At 37.4% G+C, this 16,529-nt stretch overlaps 1 protein-coding gene across 1 annotated transcript in view; it reads left to right on the plus strand.

Moving 5' to 3' along the window:
* phlpp1 (PH domain and leucine rich repeat protein phosphatase 1) overlaps window positions 1-16,489 on the plus strand; it is a 109,890-nt gene extending 93,401 nt beyond the window's left edge. The window contains exons 12-17 of the mRNA XM_088919331.1: window positions 22-184; window positions 5,724-5,854; window positions 11,040-11,156; window positions 12,483-12,677; window positions 13,375-13,603; window positions 14,448-16,489. Of these exons, the coding sequence (XP_088775457.1) occupies window positions 22-184; window positions 5,724-5,854; window positions 11,040-11,156; window positions 12,483-12,677; window positions 13,375-13,603; window positions 14,448-15,659 (2,047 nt within the window). The 3' untranslated portion in view covers window positions 15,660-16,489. The remainder of the gene's footprint in view (window positions 1-21; window positions 185-5,723; window positions 5,855-11,039; window positions 11,157-12,482; window positions 12,678-13,374; window positions 13,604-14,447) is intronic.
* Window positions 16,490-16,529: the final 40 nt, after the last annotated feature.

Here is a 16,529-nt window from a genome sequence, read left to right on the forward strand (position 1 = left end):
CGCTTTCTGCCTTTGATTTAGTAAAATGGCCAAACTTGAAGAACTGGATGAAGTCGACTTGAGTGGGAACAAGCTAAAGGCAATTCCGACTACCATAATGAACTGCAGACGGATGCACACAGTCATTGCACATTCCAACTGTATTGAAGTCTTTCCTGAAGTGATGCAACTCATGGAGATGAAGGTAAATCCACACTTCCCTCATTCTGTGGCCAATTCATTTATTTACTTTGTGATCCTGATGATGTTTTAAAAGATGTTACAACAAACAGAAAATGTTTCATCACAACACTCCATAAGCATCCCTGATTGTTCTAATCTCAAAGAACTAAGTTACCTATGATTTTAATTTTAACAGCTTAATCAATTTTTAAGACTCTCAGGTGGCAAAACAATATTTAAAGAGCTATGATCTTACTGTTCCCATTAAGGGCGTTTCCTTGTTTTGTGTTCCTGTTGTGAGAAAGAATAAACATTTAACCTAATGAAAATGGCAAAATCATTCCATGTCTTTGACATTTGTGATGTTCTTATGTCAGATTTAGGTTTAGTAGTTAAGAGTAGTGACCTCTTAAGATCTTGGATATTGAAAGATTTTATTTCCGTTTAGATCTGTTTCAATATAGAGAATATGAGTCCATTGACAAGATTTTGATTATTCACACATTTTATGTCTACAATTTATAGCATGAAATCAAGCATTGCTTTAAAAAAAGCAGGTCAGTAGTTCATTTATGATAATTGTCATTTTGTGGTCAATATTTGAATAGTTATGAGGCACAGTCAAAAGGACAATGGTAATTCCTGTTTTGATAGCCTTGTAGAGGAAAAAATCATGAAAACATTTAGTAGCTGCATCGTGTTCCTTACTGCAAAACAGCGTCTGCCATAGAACAGATTGATAGTGATGATTAGAAAATCATTCTAAGAACATCAGCATGTTTCTTAGATCTGCTCTTGGAACCATATCAAAGTTTCATTTCATTTATATGACAGGCTGAGTTATTTGTGGTATAGACTGTCTTACAAATGAAGTAAATATTATAGAAGGTTTTTTGCAGTCCACTTTGCTAATTTATATTCAAACAGTTAAAAAGCTATAATGTAAAAAGATCATATTTAATGGGGCTAGTGAGGTTTTTAAAGGTACAGCAGTCAAGCAAAGTTAGGAATCATGTTGAACAACTTCATAAGAATATTATTCTCCTAGCTTTAAGGCACATTACACTTACAGAAATCATAAGTGTATTGTGAATTTTTCAAGAAAAATGTTTGTGACTTAAGGAACAAAATATCTAAATCCTTATGTTTATTGGGGATAATTTATAAATTAACTCTGTAGATGCAGATTAGCCAGTTCAGGAGGACATTGTATTTTATATAGATTTACTGGGTAATTAAGTCTTGTTTACAGAACAGACCAAGACCCACTACTGTACTTTCCAGCACAAACTGATTTGGGCTCCATCAGGTCAAGGTTAACACCACCCTCCACCCCCGAAACTTCCCAGCCCAGATTCTGTAATCTGGACAGTCTGTGAAATATCATAGTATTAACAGGGGCTGTAGAGTGGAAAAAAGTTACTTTACAGATTTGTGCTAACTATTACGTTCAGTCTCTCCAACCATTTCCATAGTCACATGCCTTTTGTTTAGTCTGTTCAGAATTGTTTTTAGTCAATACTTTAAATATTTAATATAAAAATGTTGAGCTTCAGAGGAAAACCCAATTATTCTTTCTTTGTAATTATCACTTTAAATTTATATTTATATATAATAAAACAGAGGCAGAGCATTTTACAATCATTAATCTGAGATGCACATGTTGTTAGTTTGGTTTTCAAAAGTCATGTTAATTGTATTAACTGTAGAATTATATCTTGACCCAAGCATTTTATTTAGCCTTTTCAGTGAAACTGGTCTGTTTAGTATAGTACAGAATCTGAAAGTATGGATAAGATAATACCAAAAGTACTTAAAAGATTGTATCTTATGAAAGATCAATACGTTTTGAAAGGATGTAAGTAACCAGGTGATGATAGTTATCACTGATACATGATAAGGTAATATTTGATGTTGATAGGGTTTATCACTGTGTTTTACAACCCATAAAATGAAGAGCTTGTTCAGATAGTCACCTGGTTTGATCAGTAGATGCACATGATATCTTTCAGCATTTTCTTTGTCAGTTGATGCTTGCAGATTTTTCAGTGTCTCCACAGAAACATAATGAATCATTCTTCCCATTTATCATAATTCCACTTGATCTTCTATATCTGTGATGGTTAAAAAGCACAGATTTTTCACCAAACATAAAATGAAAAAAAGTAATGTGGGTTGATAAATGTCTATTAACCATTGGACCAGTGTGCAGTATCATGTGTCACTTCTTTCTAATTATATTACTGCATTTTCCCTCTTTCTCACACGTTTTTTTTTTAAAAGGTACAAAATTGTTTAGATGGCCTTACTGTTAATGCACCCATTGAATATATACCTGCTCTCATACACATACAAGTTTTTATCAAAATAAAAATGTGGTGTCCTTAGTATTTTGTCTTTTCAAACTTTTGTATCAGTGTGCAGTTGCTTAATTCACTTCATATTCTCACATTTTCTGGCAGTTTTAGATATTAAAATGACTGATCTTAGTGGCTATAATCCCACAGTGTTATGTTCTTTTTATTATTCTTGTATTTTTTGCTCAAGGTGATGGTTTAATGAATTTTCTTGAGGACTGTCTCTTCATTTAATTATATTCTAGTACTTATATACAGTATGCTTCTTGCCATTAGCAAGACCTGTACTCATACTACAATGTTACTTCTCATAATACAAAGCCTACTGTACATTCTAAAAGCCTTAGTGAGTATTTTAAACAAGTATTTTAATTTCTGTATTGTAAACCAGAGGATTTTTCCTTTGTCAGGCATTGCTCTTCACACGGTCTTTGGGCACATTCTTAATTATTGCATTGTTTTATAAGAAGAGAGCTGTCATGTTCTGACAGTAAAGATTTATAGGAATTAAATATGCTTTGATGGTAATATTAATCCTAAAAAAAATAAAAAACAATTCTTTACTGTTTTGTTCTTTCAGTATTGTAAATAAATAATTTGCTGACTAAACATTCTGTTCTTCTTTGCCCCAGAAGAACAGAATAAGTTAAATTGTAAATGTTAAAACAGTTCAAGGTCTGAGGTGCCCATATTGCTATTGTGGTTCTCCCACTTCCTGCACTCATGTTGTCTGTTTTATTCTTCAGAGCAGGGCAGTGGTTCATTACAGATTCTGTTAGAATCTGATCTAATATCTAGGCATCATAATTTTAATAATTGCTTGTCTCTTTTAATCTTTCACAGCCTAACACTATAGAGACGTCAGCCACCAAATTATCCAGCTGCTTTGTAAATTAACACATTACAAGTGAGCCTAGTTTTAGACGTTACGTGCTTTGATTCTGATGATAGAAGGTTGAGCATTACAGTTAGGAGTCCAATATGTTCACATATATGTAGTTCATTGGCACAAATTTCAAAAATGTCCTTGAGGCTAGGGCACATCCTTCCTCATTGAATTTGTTTCTGAGTTATTGCTTAATTTTCTGAACAGTACCCATACTGTAGGTGAAATGAGGTAGTATCTCTTGTACTAAGAATGCAGCAATTTTATAAACATGCACATATTTTGTGTTTAAAATCCTTCATTTTATTTCTGTTAAGAGTAAAGAAGGGGATGCAGTTTGAAAAAGAAAGAAACACAAAACAGTGTTTTTAAAGCTGTTAATGGTACCGTTTATTGTTAATACTAAAGTATTATTGTGAGAGGGCTGTGTTTTCAAGATAAGTATTTACTGTTCATGTTCTGTACACAGTCAGGAAATCATCGATGTACATAACACTAACAGAACAGATTTCACTATGTTATCATATTTTGAAAAAACTTGGTTTTATTGATTGTTACATAGAATTGTAATCACCTGTCATAATTTAAGATCACTTTATTAGCCATATATAATTTCTTGCATTAGGAATTTGTCTTTTTGCATACCCCAGCTTGCTCTCCTTGAGACACACAGGAACACAGACAGGGAGAGAGAAGCTATCCTATTGATCAGAACTTTCCATGATGGAAACCTAAATGGAAATAGCTCTAGTGGCACAGTGGTATAATGAAAGCGGAACAATAACATTATCGGCCTGATTTCCGTAAGAAAAATAGTGTCTAGATCTAAAAGTACTGTTTGTGTTTTCACTCTCTTCCGTATGCCTATACAGAATTTCCTATCCCTCTTCCCAGGGAACCTTGCGTCTTCAGGTTTTTGCTCCGACATCTTTCCTAATCATAGCCTAATACATTTTAGTTTTTCATCTTGGCAATATATTTGAATTTCCTTTCAGCTGTTTAAACGTTAAATGTGAGTTGTAGTTGTCATCAGTCCTGATCCAATGCTTGTTTTCATTACTGTCCTCATTCACGTGTGCTGTATGAAATGTGGCCAACTAGACCTCCAAAGAGGGAAAAAACTGACATTGTAAAATCTGCCCATATCTATATATCATAAATAAATCTGAGTTCAATGAGATCTTTAGACTAAAATAAGGCTAAGTATATTGAAGAGTAACTTCAATATCTATATGTTTGAGCTTCTGGAAACTGGGACTGAGTGCCAGTAAGCCAAAATACAGACCACTCAAAGGCTTAAATTAGTGAGTTTAGTTGACATAAAAACCAGCAGATATAGGGGTCTCCCAGGACCAAGGCTGGGAACCTCTGGCCTGTAAATCACTCGTATTGTAAACATCGTAAAACTACTTTTGTTCTCCAAAAGAGTATTTAAGAAAGATAGAAAACATGACCTGCTGACAATTACTTTGATAATGTATCTGCTTAGAATTAGGTTCTGACAAAGGTAATTCAGTATTTCCCAATTTGGTGTGGTTAAACTTTGTAGTAAATTGGTTTAAAAAACAAGACTTAAAAATTACAAAACTTAAATTGCAGTGCTCCTAAATTATATAGTGATATTAATTATGAAAAGAAAATATTTAATTATACAAACAAATGACCAAATCAGAGGAGAAACTTGTGGATACATTTTTCTTCCCATTCATATGGACAAAACTGATTCAAACAATTAAGTTTAAAATAAACTATGATTCCTGTCTTTGTTTGAAGTTGAAATGCGATACTTGCTTCTGTATTTCTGATATCATGATAAATAACCCATATAACCAATATCTGAGGTAATACAATGTCCTTGTACATCCTGCTTTTAAACACAATACCACTGTTGCTGGTCGTGTACGTAAAACGCATACTTCTTGAAAGCAGTACACAGATCTATTCTGAAGTAGGTCATAAATTTGTCGGTCTTGTCTCAAAGCATAAGACAACCTTTCAGCAATAACAGAAAAGATCTGAATGAAGCATGTTATGTTTTTTTTCCAGTAGTGCACTTTTCGTTTGGATTTCTTTCAACTGCACTACATCCATTTGCAGTAAAAACCAGCACATTCTACAAAACTTTGACAAAATCTGTAGCTTTTTTTTTCTGAGCATGTTAAAGCAGAGTTATGGAGTTTCAGATAAGTAGGGCCGGTACAGTGCTATAGAGTAGGGTCTGAGAAGTAATGTGTAGCCCCAGCTTGCGCCTGGGGTGCAGGGAGTCCTATGCAGCTGGCACTCCTCCAACCCTAGTGTTCTGTTCTCTCTTTGTACAGTGCGTTGACCTGAGCTGCAATGAGCTAAGCGAGATCACGTTGCCCGAGAACCTTCCTCCCAAACTGCAGGAGCTTGACCTTACTGGAAACCCCAGATTGGCCTTGGACCACAAAACCCTGGAGCTGCTGAAGTAAGCAAATATTACATGTTTCCTACGGGGGTGACTGCCAGAGATGACTCTTACTCTCATATTCTACCAAAAATGTAATTTTTGTATGTATCATAGAAGTGACAAGTTTATTTCTGCATTCTAAAAATGCATTCAGGACATGTTTAAGAAATGTAAATGATTTTCCTAAATAGTTTTATCTCATTTCTGTAAGAACAACTGGTTGAGCACTGCAAGAGCAAGGGCTGTGATTAGTTGGCCAGGCCTCTCTCAGGTCCTCAGCAACATAGAAATTCCCGTGACTCCCCAGGCACAGCAGATCCTTGTGACTCCGCCAACACAGCCATCCCAGTGACTCCCCACAGATCCCTGTAATTCCAGCAGCAGCAGGGCACACCAGATCTCCGCAATTCCCCATGACTCCACAAGCACAGCAGTTCCCCATGACTCCCCGGGCACAGCGGATCCCTGTAACTCCACCAACACAGCAATCCCTGTGACTCCCTGGGCACAGCAGATCCCTGTAATTACCCATGACTCCCCAAGCACAGCAGATCCCCATGACATCCCAGGGACAGCAGATCCCCATGACTCCCCAGACACAGTAAATACCCATGACTCCCTGGGCACAGCAGATCCTCATGACTCCCAAGGCACAGCGGATCCCCATAACTCCCCAGGCACAGTGGATCCCTGTGAAACCCCATGACTCCTCGGACATAGCAATCATTGTGATGTGTTATAAGATGAGTATTTTAATGGTGATCAGGTCAGGTGATATGTCGATGTTTTTAACAGATGCTGCTTGTAAAAAAAAAAAACTGCTCTATAGATAAAGAGAACCCAGTATAACAAATAACACACAAAAGGATGTACTTTTTCATTCATTTATTGAACAAAATGATCCAACATTAAATGTCTTCGTTGGAAAAAGCATGTGAACCTCTAGGATTATCAGTTCAGTTAAGGGGTTAATTAGAGTCAGGAGCGTCAATCAATGGGATGACAATCAGGTGTGAGTTTGGGTGGCCCTGCCCTATTTAAAAAACATAAACCTGAGTCTTCACTACCAAAGTCTGGTCTTTTTGAACGCATGCCATGCCTCAATCAAAGGAAACTTCTGAGGACATCAGGAAAAGTGTTGTCATCAGGCTGGAAAAGGTTACAAAGCAATTTCTAAAGACTCTGGGCTTCACCAATCCACTGTCAGGTAGATAGTGTACAAATGGAGAAAATCCAACACCATTGTTACTCTCCACGGGAGTGGTCGTCCAACAAAAATCACTCCAAGAGCAAGGCATATAATATACTGGGAGAATACAAAGTACTCCAGGGTAACGTCTAAGAACTGAAAGAACATTTTGATCAATAAATGAATGAAAAAGTATATCCTTTTGTCTATTTGTTTCATTGGGTTCTCTTTATCTATTTTTATGACTTAGATGAAGATCTGATCACATTTTAGGTCAAATTTATGCAGAAATTCAGAAAATTCTAAAGGGTTCACAAACTTTCTAGCACCACTGTACATGACATTTACAGTTATCTTTTAAAACCCTTGTGACTTTTCTTTACAAAGAGAAAACTTTGAAGAAAGTATTTGAGCAGACCGTAGACCTTAGAATATTTGAGAAATGCGACTACTAAGAATGTACTGTAAATTGACTTCACAGGATCCAAAGAAATGTAATTTTTAAAGAATGTAATTTTGCTCAAATTGAGCTTTATATGTTCACCAAGAACATCTTGACTGTGGAAATGTTGCATTGCAGCTGATCATTGTTGTTCTGAAATACCATGAGATAGCAAATACCTTTAGACTCTCTGTTTAGACTTTTTTAGACTTGAAATTGGAAGGTAATATCACATTTTTCTTTAGGTACAGTCTGTGCTCTACTAATAATAGAAATGTATTGCACTATTCTAAAGATACATACTTACAATTGAACTCTTACAGAAACTAGAATAGTGTATTTTCGGCTTATCAAGAATATTGAGACCAAAAAGATATGCCGTCCGAAACACCTCTTTGATTGGTGCTTAAAAAGGTTTGTGACCAAAGTGTAGAATATCATTAAAATTATTTATGAAGACATTTATGAAGTCTTTATGGGTTATTATGGTCAACAGACTAATCGGCTGTGTGTTAGATATTTCTCAGTGGATGTCCATGTGTCCATGTCTTTTGCTTCATGTGTTAAATCTGAAATACGAAACCTGGGTATAACTCTAGATTCTGATCTTTGTTTAGACCCTCACATAAATAAGGTTACTAAAGTTCCATCCTATTATTTAAGAAACATTGCAAAAGTTAGACCTTTTTTATCCCAGGGTAATGCAGAAAAACTTGTCCATGCATTTGTTACCAGTAGAATCAGTTATTGTAATGCTCTGTTTTAGTGGGCTTCCCAAGAAAACAATAAATCCCTTACAAGTTGTTCAAAATGCAGCAGCACGGATCCTAACAAAAACAAGAAAACACATATCACTCCTGTTTTGAAAGAACTTCACTGGTTACCTGTATTATCTAGGATAGATTTTAAAGTTCTTTTACTTGTTTTTCAAGCTCTAAATGGCCTAGCACCTACTGTATGTACCTTACGGAATGTCTGTCTTTATATGTTCCTATACGTGACCTGAGATCTGCAAATACTGGCCTACTGCAAATACCACATGTGAAAGACAGAAAGAGTGGAGAGGCTACTTTTTGTTTTTATGCTTCTAAATTATGGAACTCACTACCACTTTTTATTAGGCAGTCAAGCTTGGTACATTGTTATAACAAACATTTGAAAACATATCTTTTTAATTTAATTTTTAGTTAAAATGGTTCTTTGTTCTTTCTATTTACAGTATCTTTCTTTTTATTTATCTTTTATTGTTCTTATTTTATTACGACTTTCTTAATTTCTATTTCTTTCTTTTTCAAGCATAAATTGACATTTATGTGGCTTTACTGTATTACTGTGTTTTCCTTTACAACTGAAAGTAAATCTCTTAATTTAAATATTTTATTTTTACGCTTGGTTTGTAAAGCACTTTGAGCTGCTATTTGTATGAAAGGTGCTCTATAGATAAAGTTTATTATTATTATATTATTATCGGTTATGAAGCGCTGAAAAGAATTATAAAAAGTGCTTTTTATTCAGAAGAGAATATATCAAAATGCCCTAAAGTGTGCTTAAAAAACATTAAACATTTGTTTAATCATCCAAAAATTCAATGTGTTTTCTGACTGCCTATGACGTGCTGAGGCATATTAAAGCACAGCTTGATGGACATGGAGAAACCCTGATATGGCTGGCTTCACAAAAGCCGTATTAAGAGGTAGTAATAACAAGTGCCAGCTGTTTATTTCTGAATATATATTCTTCTATGCCGAAGGTTTAGTGTTCTGGATTAAGGCAATGTACATATTTTAAAATGTTATTCTGTGGGTTTGTTCTTAGGAAAAATAACTTGTCCCTTTAATCCTTTGTCTTGAAAGTCAAAAAGTATATTTTGATAATATGCTTCAGCTTTACTAAAATGGGAGTATGGATGTATTGAAATCCCCTGTCCTTTTAATTCTGCTGTGACTACAACAAGAAACACATCTAGGTCAGAGCTTAAAAATAGCTCAATGCAAATAGAAATCTTCTATAAACAGTAAGACCTAGGATTTGCCCTCTTTTCCTGGCTTACTTGGACACCCTAGAGAACTATATTCAGTTAGAACATAATGTATGAACATCTTTGATCCATTAAACTTAAAGAATATGCATCTGTTAGTTTAAAGCATGATGATGACTCACATTATATTAGCTTTGTGGTCCCCAATTGTTCACTGTTAAACCAACAAAAATGTGATGAACCAGAAGATGATGTAAGCCCAGCACTTCAAATAAAAGTTTTTCCTTTTCTACAGGCAATGCAAAATTGCCATATACAGTAAAGTACAGTATTTGCTGGCTTCAGAGGGAAAATTTTCTTTCATTCACCTCATAGGCAGAGGTTTAGATACAAACAAGGCAGGTAGAAGAGGGATACAAAATTGAGCTTTTTTAAAGTTTTTAAAGTGTTGGATTTTTCATCAGAAATCACTGAGAGAAAAACAGCTCTGAATGTAATAAGATTGAATTTTTTTACACGAAATGTGTTTATCAACCATGATTTAATGAATTAATATAATGCAGTTTTCTGTTAAGATTGAAATATTTTTACAGCACTTTTACAACACTTGAGAATATTTTTGTTATATACATACACAACCTACTCCACACATTCAAATAAAACATAAAGCAGTGAATACATAACTGGTATGAAAGAAAAGCTGAATAGTTAAGATTGCAAAAGTATTCCAACTCTTTGCTGTATCAGGCCTAAATTAATGTATTATTCCCTTAATGAGCCTGTATGTGGAATGATACTGGTTCACATGGTTTTAGAATAAACACACAGTTGTCTCTGTGAGGATCCTTGGTCAGGGATTGAAATTCAAGCAAAGACTCAACCGTAAAGACTTACGTTTTCAAAGCAAGACAGAAATAAAGCCCAGATCAAAAAAAAGATATTAATATATAAGGGTACCAAAGACCTTGAATAACTCTGTAAGCACAACATACTAAGTCATCAAGAAATGAAAGATGCATCATTACATTCTAGATCAGGCTGCCCCTCTACACTGAGCAGCAATGAAACGGGTGTAGGATGCGAACATGTGGCAGAAGGTCTTATTGTCAGTCAAGACAAAATTGGAACTTTGTGCCTAAATGCATCTAATGCAAACCCATCACGGTACATCATTCTGTTAACACCTACTGTCAAGCATGGTGGTGGCAGCAGTGTTTTAGCTCCTCTTCTCAACAGCAGGGACTACAGACAAGCTTTCAAAACCAATTATAATAGATGGGCCAGCAGTACTGGCAAATCATAGAGGAAATCCTGCTTCAGACTTAAAACTCAGGCAGAAAGTCACCTTTCAGTAGGACAAGATTCCAAAGCGCATAGCCAAAACTGCACTGGAGTGGCTTAAGAGTGAGAAAGTGGTCCAGTCAAAGACCTGACGATTATGTACTTTTCAAAGCATTGCCCTTATATGAAATTGCTAAGTGTTGGTGAATATTTGATTACAAAATTGGTAATAAGTAAATTGTCTTAATCTTTTTTTGTTTTGGATTTCTCCTATTTCCCCACTCATCTCAAATTTTCCTGTTTCCTTCCATAGTAACATTCGTTGTTTTAAGATCGACCAGCCCCCCACCTCTTTCTCAGCAAGTGAAGCTCCGGGAGCCCCAGCAGTTTGGAGTCATGGCTATACAGAGGCTTCTGGCATCAAGAACAAGTGAGTGTTTTTTTGGTTAACATATTGCCACTCGTTCTTTGAGGCTCAGGCATCATTTCGGCGTAAGGACCCACTTTTCTCGTGTGAAAGTTGTTTCAGGACTTGTGATGACTGCAGAAGTGTTTGACACTAAAAGTTATATTTGTTGAAGAAGGCCCGGTCAGCACCAATAAAAGAGATATTTTCCTTTTGTGGCAGTGTTGCTAGGAGACGGAGGTAGCTGACACATAACATCTATATAAGTATTCAGTCCTTCCAAAAGAAGCAGTGTTTAAATGCACCTCGACTGCCTGAAAAGCCTCTTTCTCTCTCACTGGTACAAGCTCACCAAAGAGAAACCGGATGCAGTGGAAGAAAGAGAAACACTTGGGAGATTAATATTTGGGGCTTAACAAAGCAAAATTAAAGCACAGGTTGTCAAGGTTACTTGTCCAAGTGCTTTTAGCTTTTGAACTACGTACTAGAATTCAAGAAAACTACAACTTTCGTGTTGTACATGATATTAAAATGTACACACTTCAGAATACTTTAGATTGTTTTTTTATGTCTTAGTAAAACTAAGATATTTCTAAATTAAACTCAATTATGGACCTGCTGAAGTGGTTAAACCCATTAATCAACAAAAAAGTTCAAACATTTTTAGATACAGTAAAGCTCCTGGATTTCAGGTTTATCCCAATACATATTTTGGAGTCGAATTGAATTTCTGTCAGCTTGGTTTCATATCTTTATGATTTGTTAAAAAACAATATTTAGTTTTGTGATAATCAAGTCCTTCTAAATTCAGTTTTTCTCGATTGAAAGAAGGGAGATGAAGGGTTATCCACTATAGAAAGTCCCTAGCTTTTTCAGATAAGGGGTTGCTATAGCCAAAATAAAACACGTTAAGCAATGAAAAGTATCTTTGGGTGTATTTTGCAGATTAAAGCTGATTTTGTTGTGTAATGAAAGTTAATCATTTAAACAATAAAAGTTACATTTTCCCTGTTTCTTATTGCCCCACTTTTAGAAAAGTATGGCAAAAAATAACAGCCGTGTAAATGTAACAGAAGTGGGGGAAAAAAATCACTGTTTAGAGTTTAACTAAATTAGAAAGACGTGTTCTGTTATGAAACTGATTTAGAATATATTAGAATGAAATGTATTAACCAGAAAACCATAGTTAGTGCCCTAACATTGGTTCAGGAAAAGCTTTCCAACATCTGTTAATCTGCAATACTGCAATCATTCTATCCTTTGGAAAGAAACCCAAAAAAATAACAAGTCATCATTCCTGTGGTGGAGAGGATTCCAGAGTGAGACTGTTGGGTGCTTCTGCCTTTCCAGGCTGTGTGTGGCGGCTCTGTCAGTCAATAACTTCTGTGAGAACCGGGAGGCCCTTTACGGGGTGTTCGATGGGGACCGCAATGTGGAGGTGCCTTACCTCCTGCAGTGCACCATGAGCGACGTGCTGGCCGAGGAGCTGCACAAGAGCAAGAGCGAGGAAGAGTACATGACCAGCACCTTCCTGGTCACACAGAGGTACCTCTCCAGGGCTGGAGCTCAGCCACTGTTCACCCCGACACTGATTTAACTCCATGAACAACCTCACCCAAATAGAAAGCTATGTTGTATGTGACATAAATCCACCCATCATACTTGAATTGCCATTTATTTGTCCGCACGTAAACAATATTGAAGAGGTGTTTCAGTCAGGGGTAAGAAGACAGTTCTTCTATTGTTGTTCTTGCATTTTTACTTAAACATTGTACTAAAATCTCATATGTTCTATATCACATGCCAAGAAAAACTTTAAAATGGTAACTTTCAATTTTATACATTTTGTAATGCTAAAATTATTATTAATAATAAAAAATATTACTATTTCCCTTTTAAAGATAATCATGAACACTAATGTTTACTAACATTTATTTTTCCAAATGCACAGTCAAAGTTACTAGAACCACTTTGAAAACTGTAGAGTAGGCTTTAACTATTAGTGCTAGTTGCTTGAATTAATCAGAAATAATTGACAGTTACAAACCAGGTAGACCATACCCAACAGTGCAGCTCAAACTGGGTTCACCAGAGAGTTATAACTATAGAACTGCTCTTTTTATGAGCTGCTGTTCTCTGGACCTGACATAAACACTGTTCATCAGTCTTACCTGAGCTGTCCTTCTTGTTGGCCAATGAAGTGAATGTTAGTAAGCACATTTGCAACCCCTTTTCCCTGCAGGAAACTGGGAACGGCAGGACAGAAACTTGGCGGCTCAGCTGTCCTGTGCCACATCAAACATGATCCCACAGACCCTGGGGGCTGCTTCACCCTGACTGCGGCCAATGTGGGGAAGTGCCAAGCTATTCTGTGTCGAGATGGCAAGCCCTTGCCCCTGTCTGCTCTGCACACTGTCAGCTGTGAGGACGAGCTCAAGAGGATCAAGCAGCACAAAGCCATAGTCACTGAGGTAAAGTGGTAGAGAATTCTAAGAATAAGTATTTGGCACTTGTCTAGACTAGTGTATTATTCGCATCCACGTTTGCAGTCGTCATTTAATTCAGTAAGCCTCTTACTGCTGCCAGATTATTATTAAGTTTTGTTAAGTTCTTCATTCTTGCAAGTAAAATCATTCTCCAGTTGCTACATGGCCTTAACCTTTGTGCTGGCATTTTTTGCATTTACTGCATTTTTTTAAACAGCCTTCCTTCGAGGGACTGGCATGAATTTGCTGAGCTGCTAAATGGAGAGTCTTACACAAGGTCCATTATATCACAAGTGTTCAGATGAATAAATGAAGATGTGATTTATGGACTATTGTTTTCTCAGTGGAGTGTGTTCCCGATCACAACGGCAGTTCACTGTTGCATGTTTTTGCCTCTCAAATGTGTAAACTGAGTGATACTGGTAAAGCAAATACCAAGACTAAAAGTGAAGGAAGTGAAAGAGAATCCAGTGGTAAAGCTGAAACACATTATTTTGTTTTGGTAATAGTTTGAGTAGAATTATATTGGTGAAGTTCATTACTTAATAATCACAAATTATAATTGTTGGGAAAAGAACCAAGGTCAAATAAAGCTCCAGTATAACAGTAATCTAGTCTCAGATATCGATTTATCTGTTGCTGTTGCTGTAAAGTATGCAATAATATAGTCATAGAAAGTAGATTGTGAGAAAACTTCTTTGCACTTCTTTAGATTTTACATATAATTTGTAAGAAAAGAAACATTACTTCAAAGCTTTGAGAGAGAAAAACATTTAGTTTGTAGAAAGAGCTAAATGTTGCTTGTTTTTTTTTTCGTTTCTCACCACAGGACAACAAAGTGAACGGAGTGACAGACTCCACCAGGATCATGGGCTACTCCTTTCTTTACCCTTCGGTTATCCCACGTCCTCATGTCCAGACAGTTACACTCACACCCCAAGATGAGTTCTTCATCCTGGGCAGCCGGGGCCTGTGGGACAGTGTGTCACCTGCAGAGGCCGTGGAGGCAGTGCGTAATGTGCCAGATGCCCTAGCAGCTGCCAAGAAACTGTGTACACTGGCACAGGGCTATGGCTGCAATGACAGCATCAGTGCGGTGGTAGTGCAGCTCAATGTCACCGAGGACTGCTGCTGCTGCTGTGAACTCAACGGCTTACCACCCCCCAGCCCTGGCATCTTCCCTCCCTCCGTCAGTGTGGTCATTAAGGACCGACCTGCAGCGCCCGACAACCTGGGTATGCCCTCTTCCAGCAGTGAGATCAGCAGCGAGATCTCCACCTCCGAGATGAGCAGCGAGGTGGGATCCACCGCCTCCGACGAGCCCCCTCAGAGTGCCATCCTCAACGACCACCATGGCGGCACGGCCTGCGCCTCTGAGCAGCGCTGTTGCACTCTGCATCCTGTCTGCCTGTCCAGCTCCTTCCAGCGCCAGCTCTCCAGCGCCACCTTCTCCAGTGCTTTCTCCGACAATGGTCTTGACAGCGAAGATGAGGAGCCCATCGCTGGCGTCTTCTCCAACGGCAGTAGAGTGGAGGTGGAGGTGGACATCCACTGTCTGCGTGCCAGGGAAAAGGCCCTGTCTTCATCGTCTTCTTCCTGCCCCTCTCAAGCCCCACCAGTGCCAGCAGCCCTTGAGGCTTGTGATGAGGGCATTGTCATCAGTGCCAACGAGGAGGAGCTGGCTGGGGTGCCAGACAGGACACTGACTGTCAAACTGCAAGGAGAGGGGGCCAGCTGGGCAGGGAGCTTACGAAGGAAAGGGGCCGACTGCTATGGTGGAACCCTTGGCAAGCGGCGTGGGAATGGCTCTGTGGCCCCCCAAGAGAAAAGCCACAACCTTATCGAAATAGCAGCAGATGCCCCCACAAAAAAGACTGGGGGTTATTTTGCAGCCCCAGCCCAACCTGATCCTGATGACCAGTTCATTATACCTCCAGAGCTGGAGGAAGAGGTGAAGGAGATCATGAAACAGCACCAAGAGCAGCAGCAGAGGCAGTATCAAGTGGACCAAATGCCAGACTACTACGATACACCTCTGTGAGGCCAGCGGATACCTGGTGAAGACCACCTTTGGGGGCCATTGGGGAGGATAGATAAGAACAACAGAATATTTTTGTCCCTTTTAGATTCTAACACCTGCCCCCAAGCGTAAAATATACACTGCATTATTTTTGGACATCAACACTAGTTTCCTTGAGTTAATGCTTCACAAAATAAATAAGGTTAATATAATTTTATTTTTTTCTTATCATATCATTTTATGTAATAAGAATACGCTGAAAGGCACTTTTAAAAAATACGGAACCTTTTGTTTGTTTTAAAAATAAAAATGTTAAATAGTTAATACCACGTTTAACTGTTAGTTAGTGCTGTTAATATTGTTAGTGCTGTTAATATTATTTTCAGAAATCATGGCTTTTGGCCTATAAAAAGTCATAGGAATTTATAGAAATATAAAGACTAACTCCTAGGAGTTGCTTACTCTTTACCGTGACTTAGTCACTGAATTTTACTAATCTTCTCTGAGAGAAAAGGTGATTTTTTCCAATTATTGTAAATAGGATTAATGTTGCATCTAAGGAAAATGAGATATTTGGAACACAGTTAAAAGTACTGTGTCTGGAGACAGAATTGCAGAGTGCTGGCTACCAAACAGCATGGTAAAGATCCAGGACTGACGTTCAGCCAGGCTGTTTGTTCCCTGTCCCTATCCTTCCCACACTAACATGCACTTGATGTCTTGTCTCCCTTAGTTCCGCCACACCAGCATGACTGTATACAGTTCACTAATGCGAAAACGTTACCTACAAGTTGTATTGAAACAAAACACACAAAAAGTTCCATTTTTGTTATAATAAATCTAAAATTTACAAATAATACATTTGTGTCTTTTTTTTCTTCCTCAGTCACA

Source organism: Atractosteus spatula, chromosome 6 (assembly GCF_055471065.1).
Source record: "Atractosteus spatula isolate fAtrSpa1 chromosome 6, fAtrSpa1.hap1, whole genome shotgun sequence".
NCBI lineage: Eukaryota > Metazoa > Chordata > Actinopteri > Semionotiformes > Lepisosteidae > Atractosteus > Atractosteus spatula.